Source organism: Oncorhynchus gorbuscha, linkage group LG13, assembly GCF_021184085.1.
Source record: "Oncorhynchus gorbuscha isolate QuinsamMale2020 ecotype Even-year linkage group LG13, OgorEven_v1.0, whole genome shotgun sequence".
Classification (NCBI taxonomy): domain Eukaryota; kingdom Metazoa; phylum Chordata; class Actinopteri; order Salmoniformes; family Salmonidae; genus Oncorhynchus; species Oncorhynchus gorbuscha.
In genome coordinates, this window is record NC_060185.1 from 76,632,742 (window position 1) to 76,649,762 (window position 17,021).

General features: G+C 43.1%; 1 protein-coding gene across 1 annotated transcript in view; it reads right to left on the reverse strand.

The window, feature by feature from the left end:
• trpc3 (transient receptor potential cation channel, subfamily C, member 3) overlaps positions 1 to 17,021 on the reverse strand; it is a 60,248-nt gene that overhangs the window by 21,640 nt on the left and 21,587 nt on the right. Inside the window, exon 4 of the mRNA XM_046296640.1 lies at positions 2,916 to 3,080. Within this exon, the coding sequence (XP_046152596.1) occupies positions 2,916 to 3,080 (165 nt within the window). The remainder of the gene's footprint in view (positions 1 to 2,915; positions 3,081 to 17,021) is intronic.

Below are 17,021 nucleotides of genomic sequence, written 5' to 3' on the forward strand. Positions count from 1 at the left end.
CACTCCTAGACTATTTATTTATCCCCACACCCGAGACTATTTATTTACCTTCACACTCCTAGACTATTTATTTATCCCCACACCCGAGACTATTTATTTATCCCCACACCCGAGACTATTTATTTACCTTCACACTCCTAGACTATTTATTTATCCCCACACCGAGACTATTTATTTACCTTCACACTCCTAGACTATTTATTTATCCCCACACCCGAGACTATTTATTTATCCCCACACCCGAGACTATTTATTTACCTTCACACTCCTAGACTATTTATTTATCCCCACACCCGAGACTATTTATTTATCCCCACACCCGAGACTATTTATTTACCTTCACACTCCTAGACTATTTATTTATCCCCACACCCGAGACTATTTATTTATCCCCACACCCGAGACTATTTATTTACCTTCACACTCCTAGACTATTTATTTATCCCCACACCCGAGACTATTTATTTATCCCCACACCCGAGACTATTTATTTACCTTCACACTCCTAGACTATTTATTTATCCCCACACCCGAGACTATTTATTTACCTTCACACTCCTAGACTATTTATTTATCCCCACACCCGAGACTATTTATTTATCCCCACACCCGAGACTATTTATTTACCTTCACACTCCTAGACTATTTATTTATCCCCACACCCGAGACTATTTATTTATCCCCACACCCGAGACTATTTATTTACCTTCACACTCCTAGACTATTTATTTATCCCCACACCCGAGACTATTTATTTACCTTCACACTCCTAGACTATTTATTTATCCCCACACCCGAGACTATTTATTTATCCCCACACCCGAGACTATTTATTTACCTTCACACTCCTAGACTATTTATTTATCCCCACACTCGAGACTATTTATTTATCCCCACACCCGAGACTATTTATTTACCTTCACACTCCTAGACTATTTATTTATCCCCACACCCGAGACTATTTATTTACCTTCACACTCCTAGACTATTTATTTATCCCCACACCCGAGACTATTTATTTATCCCCACACCCGAGACTATTTATTTACCCTCACACTCCTAGACTATTTATTTATCCCCACACTCGAGACTATTTATTTATCCCCACACCCGAGACTATTTATTTACCCTCACTCCTAGACTATTTATTTACCTTCACACTCCTAGACTATTTATTTACCCTCACACCCCGAGACTATTTATTTACCCTCACTCCTAGACTATTTATTTACCTTCACACTCCTAGACTATTTATTTACCCTCACTCCTAGACTATTGATTTACCATCACACTCCTAGACTATTTATTTACCCTCACACTCGTAGACCATTTATTTACCTTCACACTCCTAGACTATTTATTTACCTTCACACTACTAGACTATTTATTTACCTTCACACTCCTAGACCATTTATTTACCTTCACACTCCTAGACTATTTATTTACCTTCATACTCCTAAACTATTTATTTACCCTCACACCCCGAGACTATTTATTTACCCTCACACCCCGAGACTATTTATTTACCCTCACACCCCTAGACTATTTATTTACCTTCACACTCCTAAACTATTTATTTACCGTCACACTCCTAGACTATTTATTTACCGTCACACTCCTAGACAATTTATTTACCCTCACACCCCTAGACTATTTATTTACCCTCACACCCCTAGACTATTTATTTACCTTCACACTCCTAGACTATTTATTTACCCTCACACCCCTAGACTATTTATTTACCCTCACACCCCTAGACTATTTATTTACCTTCACACTCCTAGACTATTTATTTACCTTCACACTCCTAGACTATTTATTTACCCTCACATTCCTTGACTATTTATTTACCAACACATTCCTAGACTTTTTATTTACCCTCACACCACTAGACTACATACCCTCACACTCCTATACCTATTTACTTTAATCACAGGTGGCTGTAAATGTCTGTTTTACTTTTCAATGGGAAGTTTGGGTAATGGAACCATATATATGTAATTATATGGGCTAGAAACAATACTCTTCATATACTCTGGTTTGAGTTGAGATAAATGAAGGGAACACAATTGGTGAATTTTGTCCCAACACTGCCTCCGTATTTCACTTTGAACTCTACAGCCTGGTTATGCACCAGTTGATCTACCTGAGAGGTTCTGAGTGGCAGGAATGATGGCGGTGGGTGGCCTTGCATGCCAGATTTTTATCTATACTCTCTTGGCAGACATTACATGTCACATTGCAAAACAATAATCAATCAATCAAAATAAAGCTATCACATTTATTTTCTAAAGCCTTTTTATATCAGCAGTTGTCACAAAGTGCAATACAGATTCCCAGCCTATAACCCCAAAGAACACTGTGCAGAGGCACAGTGGCAGTGAAATACTCCCTAGAAAGGAATGAACCAAGGAATAAACCTAGAGTGGAACCAGGCTCCGAGGGGTGGCCAGTCCTCTCCTGGCTGTGTTCTGTGGAGATTATAGCGGGGAAACTGCCAGGTCCGTTTGCGATATTACAACAAAGACGTTACGTCAAACAACGAACACCTCTGACATCATTGTACATAATTTCACGCAAGATAGAACAGCAGAGCATGTACTGTGAGTTTTTTCTCCACGATGCTGGAGGCGCAATTTCTCAAAATAAAAACAAGAACAAATCTGCCAATTTTGGATTCCAACTACAAGGCCAGATCGTTCTTCAAGACGTCCAAACGTTCATAGATGACCAGCAGGGTCAAATAATAACCAGAGTGGTTAAAGAGGGTACAGCAGTTCAACATCTCAGCGTGCATGTGCATACGAGCGTTTGTGCAGTTTTGTAAACAAACATACTCCATCAACATTGCTCTGACTACAACAACAAATGGTAAGCGAGAGTCAGTGGTATGTCAGTGGACGTGGTACTCTTACCCGACTGCAAGGGGCGAACCAGTAACCCACAGCCAGCAGGGGCAGACCCAGGGCCACAGCCACCACCACCAGGCACTTTACAGCGATAGTCTGCTCCCTCAGGCCCGACAGGTTCTCATACCAGATCGTCAGCAGCTGCTGCTGGCAGTTGGGGTGTGCCACGAACTGTGGGGGAGGAGAGAGAAAACAGGAAATGAGATGTAATGTTTAAGTTAATGTAATCGGGAAGCAGCCTGGGGAAGCAGGGATGAGCTATATACTGTCTTTATAATAGAGCTGATTAAAATAGGAAAGCAGTCTAGGGAAACAAAGAGGCTGAGTGGCAGACCTGGTTCATCCTCTACACTGCCACTCTGTTTAGTCTGGACAATGAGGATGAAAACCCAGTTCTGAATCTATTCTGTAGGCACTAGGTGGACACCAGTCATTGCTTGGTCATTTGCATTTTAAGTGGGCCTATAGTGTGTGTCTATGTGTGTGCGTGTGTGTGTGTGTGTGTGTGTGGGGGGGGTCTCATTTAATCACATTAACAGGCTTGATCAAATCTGGGGAAATACATTACGCTCTCGTCAGCGGTGGCTGCTCTGGGAAGATTTGGGTAGGTGGTGTTCCCTTTCTGAGTAATGGAAGTTTTCAATCAAAAGCTACTGAGCCATTAATGAACTGAACAGTTCTCTTTGTGGGTTTTCTTGACACCGTCTGCCAGCCCAGTCAATCCATAACCATTTTATAATAGCAAACGTTTTGTTATTTGCTTTGTAAAGACCTAATACTACAAGATAAGAACATTAACTAGTATCAAGGGGATGTAAAAAGTTTGGGTTCCCATGTTCATTCTAATATGGGTACAAACAGACATGCAATTCCAATGGAAGAAAGAAATCATGGACGGGAGTGGTGGCCATTTCCTGGGATTTAAATGGGATTCACCCTCAAACTGTTGCTCCCAGGTACTTCGAGAAAAACTTTGAGATACAGACAAAATTAATTCTGGGTCAGAGAGAGGTGCATTGCCACCTGTAGCAAGAAACAAGCTCCATCCTCAAGTGTGCAATGTGTTCTAAATGGAGCCCACTAGGTTAATGAAGAACAAACATCTGTGCCTTTGGGTTTTTAATGTCATGGTTGTGCTACATCGGCTCCCCCTTTTTGCCGCAAGGCTAGCAATGACTGAATTGGAAAATATGGCCAATTAATTATGCTGTTGAATGAGGAATCGAGGCAAAGCCAGAACGGCTATGAATAAGGAGCAGTGAGTCTATTATTATCGATTATTTGGAGAGGGAGAGCCGTGTGGCATTGGGATTTGTCAGTGTACAAAAATCATGGGACAAGAACGAGATGCAGAAGAGTTGAGGTGAACATTAACCTGCCAGTAACAGGATAAGGACATTTTAAAACACTTCCATGTGAGAAAACCTGGTCAAAAAAAATCAATAGGTAGAAACTCAATGGCTGTCAGGGGTAGCAAGCTACAATAGGTGTTCAAAAGCTCCAATGGTGGTTTGAGTCATCCTGAAAGATGTCACTTTGCCTTTTTTTCAAAAGCTTTTTAAAGCTATTTATCCTGATGGAATGTTATTTTATACGGTGCCAACTAATGATTCAACTTGCTATGCAACTTCCTTATGATTTAATTAATTTTATGCATTATCTAACCTTTCAAATCCCATTTTACAAGCTAACTGTAATGGCATGTTTTTTTGTTTCAGTTGTCTGAAGTACCAACTAAAGATTCAACTTGCTGTACAACTCAGTTTCCAGCTAATCCTTTTATTTTTTTATGATTCATTTAACCTTGTGAGTCACACTGACATGCAAATCTGTTTTTCAAGGGTGCCCTGGGCAACAGGCACCAACATAAACACACGTACAAATAAACTATAATGACAATATAACAGGGTTGGGGAGTCACGGATTACATGTAATCAGTTACATATAAGGTTTTTTTAAAACAGTTAATGTAATCCATTACGTTACCAGCAAAAATATTGTAATCAGATTACAGATACTTTTGAAAAACTAGATGATTACTTTGAGGATTACTTTTAAATAGAGAAAGGATGTTTAACAGGTCTGTTTTCTCAATGACATTCAAATCAGCATTGCAAAACAGTGCAGGTTTAAGGTAGTTCCACTTGAGTGAGCCTGAACACAAGTCAGAGACCAGTATGATGTCATACCAAATGTGTTTGATGGATCGTGTGAAAAGAGCAGGAATAGGCTTTTGTAGGCTACAGTCCAACCTATGTCTTCCAATGTTGCAACTACTGTCAGCATTCAAAGATGATCCAATTTGAATAAACGCTAAGGTTTAGGATGACAGCAGTGTCTACGGCGATACAGATATCACTTATTATTGATATCTACCATAGCGCATTGATGTGAATCACATTGCTGCTCTCTCCCTTAGCTATTTGCGCCTCACGGATTGTGGTTGTTGAGGATGGCTGTTCACAAATCTTAATGTGTATTTGAACACAATAATGGTTGAATTCAAGAAGTTTAAGCTGCCTATCAAACATTGTTTCTGAAACCAGTGAAAAACGCACTCCTGCAACATCTAACTGACACATGCTCAAACTCACACACTTCTGATAGACTTAAAGGGACTATCTGTAGTTGCTACATCCATTTTTGGACATTATTTAACCGTATTATTATATGTAGTAGAAAGCGATAGGTTAGAAGAAGCCTACATAACCAACCTATAAAGTCAAATGGAACATCCATATATGGCCAGTTATGTAAACTTTAACATTGATTTAACCTGCAATAGATGTCGTTCAATTGGTAACATACAATTTTGTCTTCTTCTAATGCCTCTTAAGGTGAAAGTAATCTAAAAGTAACTGCATTTAATCAGATTACATTACCGAGTTTGGGTAATCCAAAAGTTACGTTATGGATTACAATTTTGGACAAGTAACTAGTAACTGTAATGGATTACATTTAGAAAGTAACCTAGCCAAGCCTGACAACAAAAACCATAAAACCGCAAGTCACAGTGATGACAACAAACACTCAGCATCATTAACATAGCAAGTGCACACAGAGCCAGATGGTATATTGACTGGAAAAGTTGGAAAAGTTGCAATTAACAAAAATTGGCACTGGTCTTTCCACTTTAACCAATTATATGCATTAACCCTAGATATCTATTTGGTTGAAGCCACCGCGCAGCCATCTTGGTACTCCTACTCCAGTGTAAAAAAATTATATTTTGGACGATATAGAAATTCATTTATTAATGTCTACATTTGTTTTCCTTATATTCCTTAAAATATATATTTTTAGAGAGTAATAATGTTACTGTAATACATACCATTTTGTCCTTGAAAGATAATATTGAAAGATTGTAGAATTCCATTCATTCCTATGGAGGACTGCTCCTTCTGAGGAGTACCAATATGGCTGACCGGTGGCTTCAAAGCCTTTCACTGGCCAATACATAGCATAAGCAATCCAGAGTTTATACACATCGTTTGATTTTAAATGCGCCCACCAGAGGGCAATGCCGCCCCTATTTCAATATAATTTTTGTTTAGGTTCCACCTCCGAAGAATATACATATTCACAAATTGGGGGAGGGAAATAATGTTGTAATGACTTCCACCTCGAGTGATCGAGAAACATCAACAAATAGGCAATTGACAGCTGTCAGTGTAGCTAGGTAGCATGCTAACCTTAGCTAGCCATCTTATTAACCTTATCTAACTAGCTAACGTTATCTGTTGTTGCAGTCTTTTTTCAAACTACTCTGTATTCAAAGGATTAGCCAGCTGGCTAAACTGGTTCTACTGGAGTTTTCATTAGCATAATAGGGAAAACTTCACCACAGATGGAAACCAGTATCTTTGACTTCACCATCTATTGTTATCTCCAAAGTTTTGGCATCTTCCATAAGAGACTGTTTTTCTACATTATAATGGACACGGTGAAACTGGCAGGCTTCAGCTGTGGTACAGCAAAGCCAAGTCGGCCGTGCTCATGGTTCTCACAGGGGAAGTGAAATGATAGGCTACAATTACTTTGCTCGTGATGCATTTCGCAAATGACATGTAACAACACCCTGAGTGCGTCAGACACAAAACACCAATACAAATGTTACAACAGAACAGCAAAAATAGATAAACAAGTTCCTTGAATGTTATTTTGCAGGTGCCTGTTCATTTAAGCAATAAGACACGAGGGGGGTGGTATATGGCCTATATACCACAGCTAAGAGGTGTTCTCACGCACAATGCAACACGGAGTGCCTGGACACAGCCCTTAGCCTTGGTATATTGGTTGTATATTGGCCATATACCACAAACTCTGAGGTGCCTTATTGATGTTTTATAAACAGGTTATCAACGTAATTAGAGCAGTAAAAAGACATGTTTTTTCAAACCCGTGGTACATGGTCGGATATACCACGGCTGTCAGCCAATCAGCATTCAGGGCTCAAACTAACCAGTTTATAATATAGGATACATGGGGGCTGCACCAATCAAAGCAATGAAGCATGTAGTGAAGCATTCATGTTGCGGCGATGGGGGAGCATGGATGCAAAGTGCAATCATACCATTTATGAAATGTATATATTTATATATATATTTTAATACAGACTAGCTAAAAAAAGTAGGTTGATATGTATAAATGATCCATGTTAAATTTCTGTAAAAAAAAGTAGAGGTGAAAAAAAACAACATACGTTTGTACCCCCTATTTTAATTTGCTCCACGGCTCAGGCAGCCAAGTGTTGGCTACGGCGAAAAGCTGTTTGGTTCAGTTGAGACTTGCAAAGAGGAAGGACTTTGCAGGTGTTTCTGATTCATAAACAGTGCCATGCTGGTGGGTGGTAACATTCAAATAAAACCCAGCCCTGGAAAGAAACGTAGACTGAAAAGTATTAGCCGTCATATCATATGGGAAACATACGGCATTGCCACAGGAAAAATGTCCCCACTTCAAGCCCAAATATATCATACTCAGTGGTGGAAAAAGTACCCAATTGTCATACTTCAGTCAAAGTAAAGATAACTTAATTGAAAATGACTGAAGTAAAAGTCACCAGTAAAATTCTACTTGAGTAAATGTTTTTAAAAAAAGTTTTAAATGTACTTAAGTATCAAAAGTAAATGTAATTGCTAAAATATACTTAAGTATCAAAAGTAAATGTATAAATCATTTCACATTCCAGTCACGCCTACTCCCTCTCCCACTCCCCCTCTCCGGCGCTCGACGTCGTCGGTCTACTGCACCCTATTCAGTAGATGACTGCGCGAGGAGGTCCTAATGCAATCGACGTGCCGGGAAAACAACCTTTCCTTAGACATGCTCATCGCGATGGCCATACATCTGGACAACCTTCTTCGGGAGCGCCGGCACCTCACTCTCCTCGCCCTCCTCCTTTGTTCGTTCTGAGGCAGATCCTGAACCCATGGAGGTAGGGGCCACACACATCTCTGTGGCAGAGCAGCGTCACCGGAGACAGCTGGGGCTGTGTCCAGACGGCGGCCAGAAGGGACACCAGCTTCAGCGGTGTCTGGTGCCTTCCAACACAGGGTCCACTGGAGCGGAGAGGTGGCCCCGTGATCACCCATCTCCCAAGGTAGGCATGAGTGTTCCATCATCATAGTTTTCTGCCAAACCCTTCCTAGGTTGAGAGTGCCCTCCAACCTATCATTCCGTCCCGCTGTATCATTGGCCCTGTGTTTTGGGACGTATATGTGGACAGCCACCACTAACATTGAGTGGCTGCTGCCAACACACTGTCATTGACACTGACCCAACTCCAGCCACTCTAATAATGGGAATTGATGGGAAATGTAAATATATCACTAGCCACTTTAAACAATGCTACCTTATATAATGTTACTTACCCTACATTATTCATCTCATATGCATACGTATATACTGTACTCTACATCATCGACTGCATCCTTATGTAATACATGTATCACTAGCCACTTTAACTATGCCACTTTGTTTACTTTGTCTACATACTCATCTCATATGTATATACTGTACTCGATACCATCTACTGTATGCTGCTCTGTACCATCACTCATTCATATATCCTTATGTACATATTCTTTATCCCCTTACACTGTGTATAAGACAGTAGTTTTGGAATTGTTAGTTAGATTACTTGTTGGTTATCACTGCTTTGTCGGATCTAGAAGCACAAGCATTTCGCTACACTCGCATTAACATCTGCTAACCATGTGTATGTGACAAATAAAATGTGATTTGATTTGATTTGATCCGCCAGGCTCTGGAGAGGGAACCCTTGCCTGCTACCTGCCCTCTTGAGCACATCTACGTCCCCACAGGGGTAAGACCTTGACCTGGGCGCACACATCCCTCACTGCTGGACACCCAGGTAACACCTGCACCGTTAAATCCATCTCTGTAAAGTACTGATGGTCCACCTTTGCGCAGGACGTCGCCCGCTTTGTCAACTCCTGCTTCGTATGTGCCCAAACCAAATATCCCCGGGACACGCTACAGCAGGGAAACTCCTTCCCATGCCTCAGCGGCTTTGGTCCCATCTGTCCATAGATTCTTTGACTGATCTCCCTCCGTCTGATGGTTCACCACTATTATGGTTGCTGTGGACAGATTCTCTAAATCCTACCATTTCATCCCTCTCTCTGGTCTTCCAGCAGGTCTTCAGGCACTATGGCCTTCCAGAGGACATAGTCTACGACCGTGGCCCCCAATTCACGTCGCGGTTATGAAGAGCTTTCTTGGAGAAGATGGGGGCCGTGGCCAGCCACACATCCGGGAACCGGCTTCAGTCCAACGGGCAGGTGGAGAGGACCAACCAGAGGAAGGGGAGGTTCCTTAGGAGTCACTGCCAGGACCGGCAGGGGGAGTGGTCCTGGTTCCTTCCCTGGGCTGGGTACGCCCAGAACTCACTTTGTCACTTCTCTACTTGGCAGACTCCCTTCTAGTGCGTCCTGGGATATCAGCCGGCCCTGGCCCCGTGGAGTCCTTTTGGGTGTCAGGGGAAATGAATAGAGTAAAAATAACATTATTTTCTATAGGAATGTAGTGGAGTAAAAGCAAGAGTTGTCAAAAATACAGTATAAATAGTAAAGTATAGTACAGATACACCCACCTCCCTGGTCATGACCCTTCTCCCCCGATTGTCCAGGCGGCCAGTTCTAGGAAGAGTCTTGGTGTTTCCAAACTTCTTCCATTTAAGAATGATGAAGGTGGCCACTGTTCTTGGGGACCTTCAATGCTGCAGAAATGTTTTGGTAATCTTCCCCAGATCTGTGCCACGTCACAATCCTGTCTCGGAGCTCTATGGACAATTCCTTCAACATCATGGCTTGGTTTTTGCTCTGACACCCACTGTCAATTGTGGGACCTTATATAGACAGGTTTGTGCTTTTCCAAATCTTGTCCAATCAATTGAATTTACTACAGGTGGACACCAATTAAGTTGTAGAAACATCAAGTATGATCAATAGAAACAGGATGCACCTGAGCTCAATTTCGAGTCTCATAGCAATATTGTCTAAATACTTATGTCAATTTCTGTTTTAATTTTCAATAAATCTGCAAAAATCTCTAAAAACGTGTTTTTCTTTGTCATTATGGGGTAATGTGTGTAGACTGCTCAGGATTTTAAAACATGTAATCCATTTTAGAATAAAGCTGTAACAAAATGTGGAAAAAGTCAACGTTCTTAATACTTCCCGAAGGCACTGTAAATGCTATACACCACTGATCCTACTTTGACTAAAACAATGATTTATTGACTTCAATTGTTGTGCACCCTCATGGGTAAGCTCTGTGCATCGTCTTTAAGCTTCAAGTTCATTTGAGGCCGTGCTTCTACACCTGCATTGTTTGCCGTTTGGGGTTTTAGGCTGGGTTTCTGTACAGCACTTTGAGATATCAGCTGATGTACGAAGGGCTATATAAATACATTTGATTTGATTCGATTTTGATTTAAGTTGCAAAACAGTGAATTTACACTTATGGGCTTTTAACATATGGAGCAAATGGTCATTTGGCAAATAAACAGACTGACTTGTCAAAAAACAGCTTCACCTTAACATCAGTAAGGAGGTGATTGTGGACTATAGGAGAAAGAGAGGAGAGCAAGCCCCCATCCACATCGACAGGGTTGTTGTGGAGCGGGTCGAGAGCTTCAAGTTCATTTGCGTCTACATCTCTAAGGACTTAACATGGTCCACAGACACCCGCACAGTTGTGAAGAAAGCAGCGTCCCTTCCCTCTCAAGAGGCTGAAAAATTTGTCATGGCCCCTCGGACCCTCAAAATGTTCTACAGCAGCACCTTCGAGAGCATCTCGACTGGCTGCATCACTGCTTGCTACCCTCAACCGCAAAGCACTACAGAGGGGGGTGCGGACGGCCCAGAACATCACTAGGGCCGAGCTCCCTGCCATCCAGGACCTCTATATCAGGCATCAGAGGAAGGCCCAAAAAAGACTTCAACCACCCAAGCAATAGACTGTTCACTTTGCCACTGTCCAGCAAACAGTATGGCATTGGCTCTCGGACCAACTGGCTCAGAGATAGCTTCTACCTCCAAGCCATAAGACAGCTAAATAGTTAACTGAATGGTTACCCGGACTATCTGCATTGACACTATGTTACACTGACTATGCACACTCATAAGACTGTATATACACTCACTCACACACACTACACTGACACAAAAGATTGTTGTAGAACTGTTGTATTCGGTGTGACAAATATGTAACAAATACAAATAGAATTTCATTTGATTAAGCCCAAAATCACAGTGGTGGTGCCAAGGCATCTGTCACAGAGATTTGTATTACATCATCTGTAGTCTGCAACAACATTTTGCTGGATAAAATAGATCTTTATGTGTTCAGTCAATCAGGGCATTCTATCTGTGTTCATGGCACAGCTAGGTCACATCTTGGCAATGTCAATCATGGCATTCTATCTGTGATCCTGGCACAGCTAAGTCACATTCTGGGGAGCTGGATCCAGATGACTCAATGTTCCTGAGGGGAAACGTGGCACACACAATCAGGATTCCCCTCCATGTGTCCATGTGTTAGAGTGTGAAGAGCGCCAGCTCCAGTTTGCATCTCTGCTGCAGATTAGGAAAATGTAATTTGGGGCCTTGCGAAATAGCAAAGTGCTCCCTCAGGCTGGATCCATTGACAATAGGGAGAGAGGATGTTGCTTGCAAATGTATTTCTCAAGTGGGAGCCTGAGTATGAGAAACACTGTAAACGCACTACACTGCTTATGGGATTTGGCACTACCTCAAATGCCTCCTTGTCATTCTGATGTGGTGTTAAGAATTCCACCTGGTTGCTTAAAGAGATTCTCTGGTACTTCTGCATGCTTTTTAGCCAGTAGTTCTTAAAGTAGCATACTATGTCACATACACTATATACACAAAAGTATGTAGACACCCCTTTAAATTAGTGGATTTGGCTATTTCAGCCACACCCGTTGCTGTCATGTGTATAAAATCGAGCACACAGCCATCCAATCTCCACAGACAAACATTGGCAGTAGAATGGCTTTACTGAAGAGCTCAATAACTTTCAATGTGGCACCGTCATAGGTTGACACCATTCTAACAAGTCAGTTCATCAAATTTATGGACTGCTAGAGCTGCCCCGGTCAACTGTAAGTGCTGTTATTGTGAAGTGGAAACGTCTAGGAGCAGCAACGGCTCAGTCGTGAAGTTGTAGGCCACACAAACTCACAGAATGGGACCCGTCGAGTGCTGATGTGTGTGCCCCGTAAAAATCCTCTGTCCTCAGTTGAAACACTCACTACCAAGTTCCAAACTGCCACTGGAAGCAACGTCAGCACAGAAAGTGTGCGTCGGGAGCTTCACGACATGGGTTTCCATTGCTGAGCAATGTCTAGGACCAACATGTGAAATGCCAAGGATCGGCTGGAGTGGTGTAAAGCTCACCACCATTGGACTCTAGAGCAGTGGAAACACATTCTCTAGAGTGATGAATCATGCTTCACCAACTAGCAGTCCAATGGACGAATCTGGGTTTGGCGGATCCCCGGACAACCCTACCTGCCCCAATGCATAGTGCCTATAAAGTTCATGTTAAAGCTAAGTTAACCCGTAAAGTTAATGGTCTGGGGCTGTTATTCATGGTTCGGGATAGGCTCCTTAGTTCCAGTAAAGAGAAATATTAACGCTCCAGCATAGAATTACATTTTAGACGATTCTGTGCTTCCAACTTTGTGGCAACAGTTGGGAAAGGCCCTTTCCTGTTTCAGCATGACAATGACCCTTGCACGGTCATACAGAAATGGTTTGTTGAGATCGGTGTGGAAGAACTTGACTGGCCTGCAGGGAGCCCTGACCTCGACCCCATCGAACACCTTTGGGATGAATTGGGATGAATTGGAACGCCGACTGCGAGCCAGGCCTAATCACCTAACATCAGTGCTCGACCTCGCTAATTCTGGTGGCTGAATAGATGCAAGTCCCCAGAGCAATGTTCCAACATCTAGTGGAAAGCCTTCCCAGAAGAGTGGAGGCTGTTCTAGCAGCAAAGAGGGGACCACCTCCATAGTAATGCCCATGATTTTGGAATGAGATGTTCGACGAGCACGTGTCTACATACTTTTGGTCATGTAGAGTATGTGCAGATATGTGCACCACGTGATTGCTCTCACTCGCTCGGCTGTGTGTGCATCTTGCTAGCTGTCACTCAAATGGCAAGGGGCTGAAGCTCATTGGCTAGAACTCAAATTGCTACGGGGCTGGCTCACGTGGGGGAAAATGTAGGGAAAATGGCTTAGCACAGCTTACAGAAAAAGACTCACTTTTAAACTAGGGATTTTGTGGCTAATTTAGGGAAGACATTAATTCTGCTCATATATTATGCATGTATGAACTACACATTGACACATCCTGCTCAAAGTGTGAGGTTTATAAATACTTAGTAGTTGCCAAAGTTCTGGAGCAAGTCTTTAATAAATGGTGCTTTCTTGGTCAGGGCCCTAATGTACCAAGCATTTCAGAAAAGGAGTGCTGATTCACGGTCAGTTTTGAATAAGATTACATGGTGTAACAATGACGCTGTGAGTCAAGAAGCAGGTGCAACGTATAATAAATCAACAAACATGAAACGAGACAGCGTAACAGTGGCGATATAGCATGAACACAGGAATGATACCGACTGAGGAATGAACGTAAGGGAGGGACAGATAAAGGGGAGATAATGATGAAGGAAATGGAATCCAGGTGTGAATCCTAATGATCTGTAGGTGCACGTAATGATGGATGCCAGGTGTGCGTACTGATGAATCTCAGGACCGGTGGTTAGTACTGTGGCAACGTCAATGCCGGAGGGGAGGAGCAGGAGTAGACGTGACACATGGACAGGGGGGCCTGATCCTAGATCAGCACTCTTACTCTGAGACACTTAAACCATATGGCCCTAGGCTTACTTGAAACAGAAATGTCAATCTCAATGGGACTTCCCTGGTTTAATAAAGGATACAAAACAATAATATAAAAAATCCCTCAATCATATTAACATGTTATTATCCTTTTCTTCTTCATAAAACAACAGTATAGAGCCAAATCAGATTGAGGCCTCATCTGAGTTTCATACCATGACATCTGAACCATCATGGTGGTGGAGGAGATAACGTCCTTACCATGGTGGAGAAGGAGACAACGTCCTTTACCATGGTGGAGGAGTAGACAATGCCCTTTAACAAGGTGGAGGAGGAGACAACACCCTTTACCATGGTGGAGGAGGAGACAATGTCCTTTACCATGGTGGAGGAGGAGACAACGTCCTTTACCATGGTGGAGGAGGAGACAACATCCTTTACCATGGTGGAGGAGGAGACAATGTCCTTTACCATGGTGGAGGAGACAATGTCCTTTACCATGGTGGAGGAGGAGACAACGTCCTTTACCATGGTGGAGGAGGATACAACATCCTTTGCCATGGTGGAGAAGGAGACAACATCCTTTACCATGGTGGAGAAGGAGACAACGTCCTTTACCATGGTGGAGGAGTAGACAATGCCCTTTACCAAGGTGGAGGAGGAGACAACACCCTTTACCATGGTGGAGGAGGAGACAATGTCCTTTACAATGGTGGAGAAGGAGACAACATCCTTTATCATGGTGGAGGAGGAGACAACATCCTTTATCATGGTGGAGGAGGAGACAACGTCCTTTACCATGGTGGAGGAGGAGACAACGTCCTTTACCATGGTGGAGGAGGAGACAACGTCCTTTACCATGGTGGAGGAGGAGACAACATCCTTTACCATGGTGGAGGAGGAGACAATGTCCTTTACCATGGCGGAGGAGGAGACAACATCCTTTACCATGGTGGAGGAGGAGACAACGTCCTTTACCATGGTGGAGGAGGAGACAACGTCCTTTACCATGGTGGAGGAGGAGACAACGTCCTTTACCATGGTGGAGGAGGAGACAACATCCTTTACCATGGTGGAGGAGAAGACAACATCCTTTACCATGGTGGAGGAGGAGGCAACATCCTTTACCATGGAAGAGGAGACAACACCCTTTACCATTGTGGCCACGGCTGCTAATTAATCAATCACGTTAATGTCGGTTTCAATTCCATCATGCATTTATACCTCAATGAACCTCACACATTATGGCAAGAAGAAGGCCTTAGTGAGGTGTTAGTTATTGTCAAAATCTAATCTTTTAAAATTGCAGTGTATGATGGTCCCTTTATGCAGGGAGTGCAGCACTTTTATCCATGCCATTTAACTGTAAGCTTGATTAACATCACATCACCGGACGACCTTGAGCGCAGGAAATCCCACAGAGTAGGCAAAGCTCACCCAGTCCTATGATTAATAATACTGTACTAAGAAGTTTGCTGGCTGGCTGGCAGCATACATGTGCCTGGCTGCTTCCAATTCAGGGTAATTTTGCTGCACTAAAAATCTGACTGACTGGCTGGCTGGCATATAACATATATGTGACTGGCTCAGTTGGCTGGCACATATCCTACACGTGATTGGCTGGCTGGCTGACTGGCACGTAACATACATGTGACTGGCTTGGCTGGTTGGCTGGTTGGCTCATAATAAACATGTAATTGGCTGGGTGGCTGGCTGGCTGGCATATAACATACATGTGACTGGCTGGCATATAACATACATGTGACTAGCTGGCTGGCTAACTGGCACATACCATACATGTGACTGGCTGACTGGCATATACCATACATGTGACTGGCTTGCTGGCATATAACATACATGTTACTGGCTGGCTGACTGACTGGCACATAACACACATGTGATTGACTGGCTGGCTGTCTGACTGGCACATAACACACGTGATTGACTGGCTGGCTGTCTGACTGGGACATAACACACATGTGATTGGCTGGCTGGCTGTCTGACTGGCACATAACATACATGTGATTGGCTGGCTGACTAGCACATAACATACAAGTGACTGGCTTGCTGGTTGGCTAACTGGCACATAACATACATGTGACTGGCTGGATGGCTGACTGGTTCATACATGTGACTGACTGGCTGGTTGACTGGTGACTGGCCATAACATACATGTGACTGGCACATAACATACATGTGACTGGCTGCCTGGCTGACTGGCATATAACATACATGTGACTGACTGCCTGGCTGACTGGCACATAACATACATGTGACTGGCTGGCTTGTTGACTGGCACATAACATACATGTGACTGGCTGGCTCGTTGACTGGCACATAACATACATGTGACTGGCTCTGGCTAGCTGGCTGGCACATAACATACATGTGACTGGCTGGCTGACTGGCACATAACATACATGTGACTGGCTGGCTCGTTGACTGGCACATAACATACATGTGACTGGCTGGCTGGCTGACTGGCACATAACATACATGTGACTGGCTGGCTGACTGGCACATAACATACATGTGACTGGCTGGCTGGCACATAACATACATGTGACTGGCTGGCTGGCTGGCACATAACATACATGTGACTGGCTGGCTGGCTGGCACATAACATACATGTGACTGGCTGGCTGGCACATAACATACATGTGACTGGCTGGCACATAACATACATGTGACTGGCTGGCTGGCACATAACA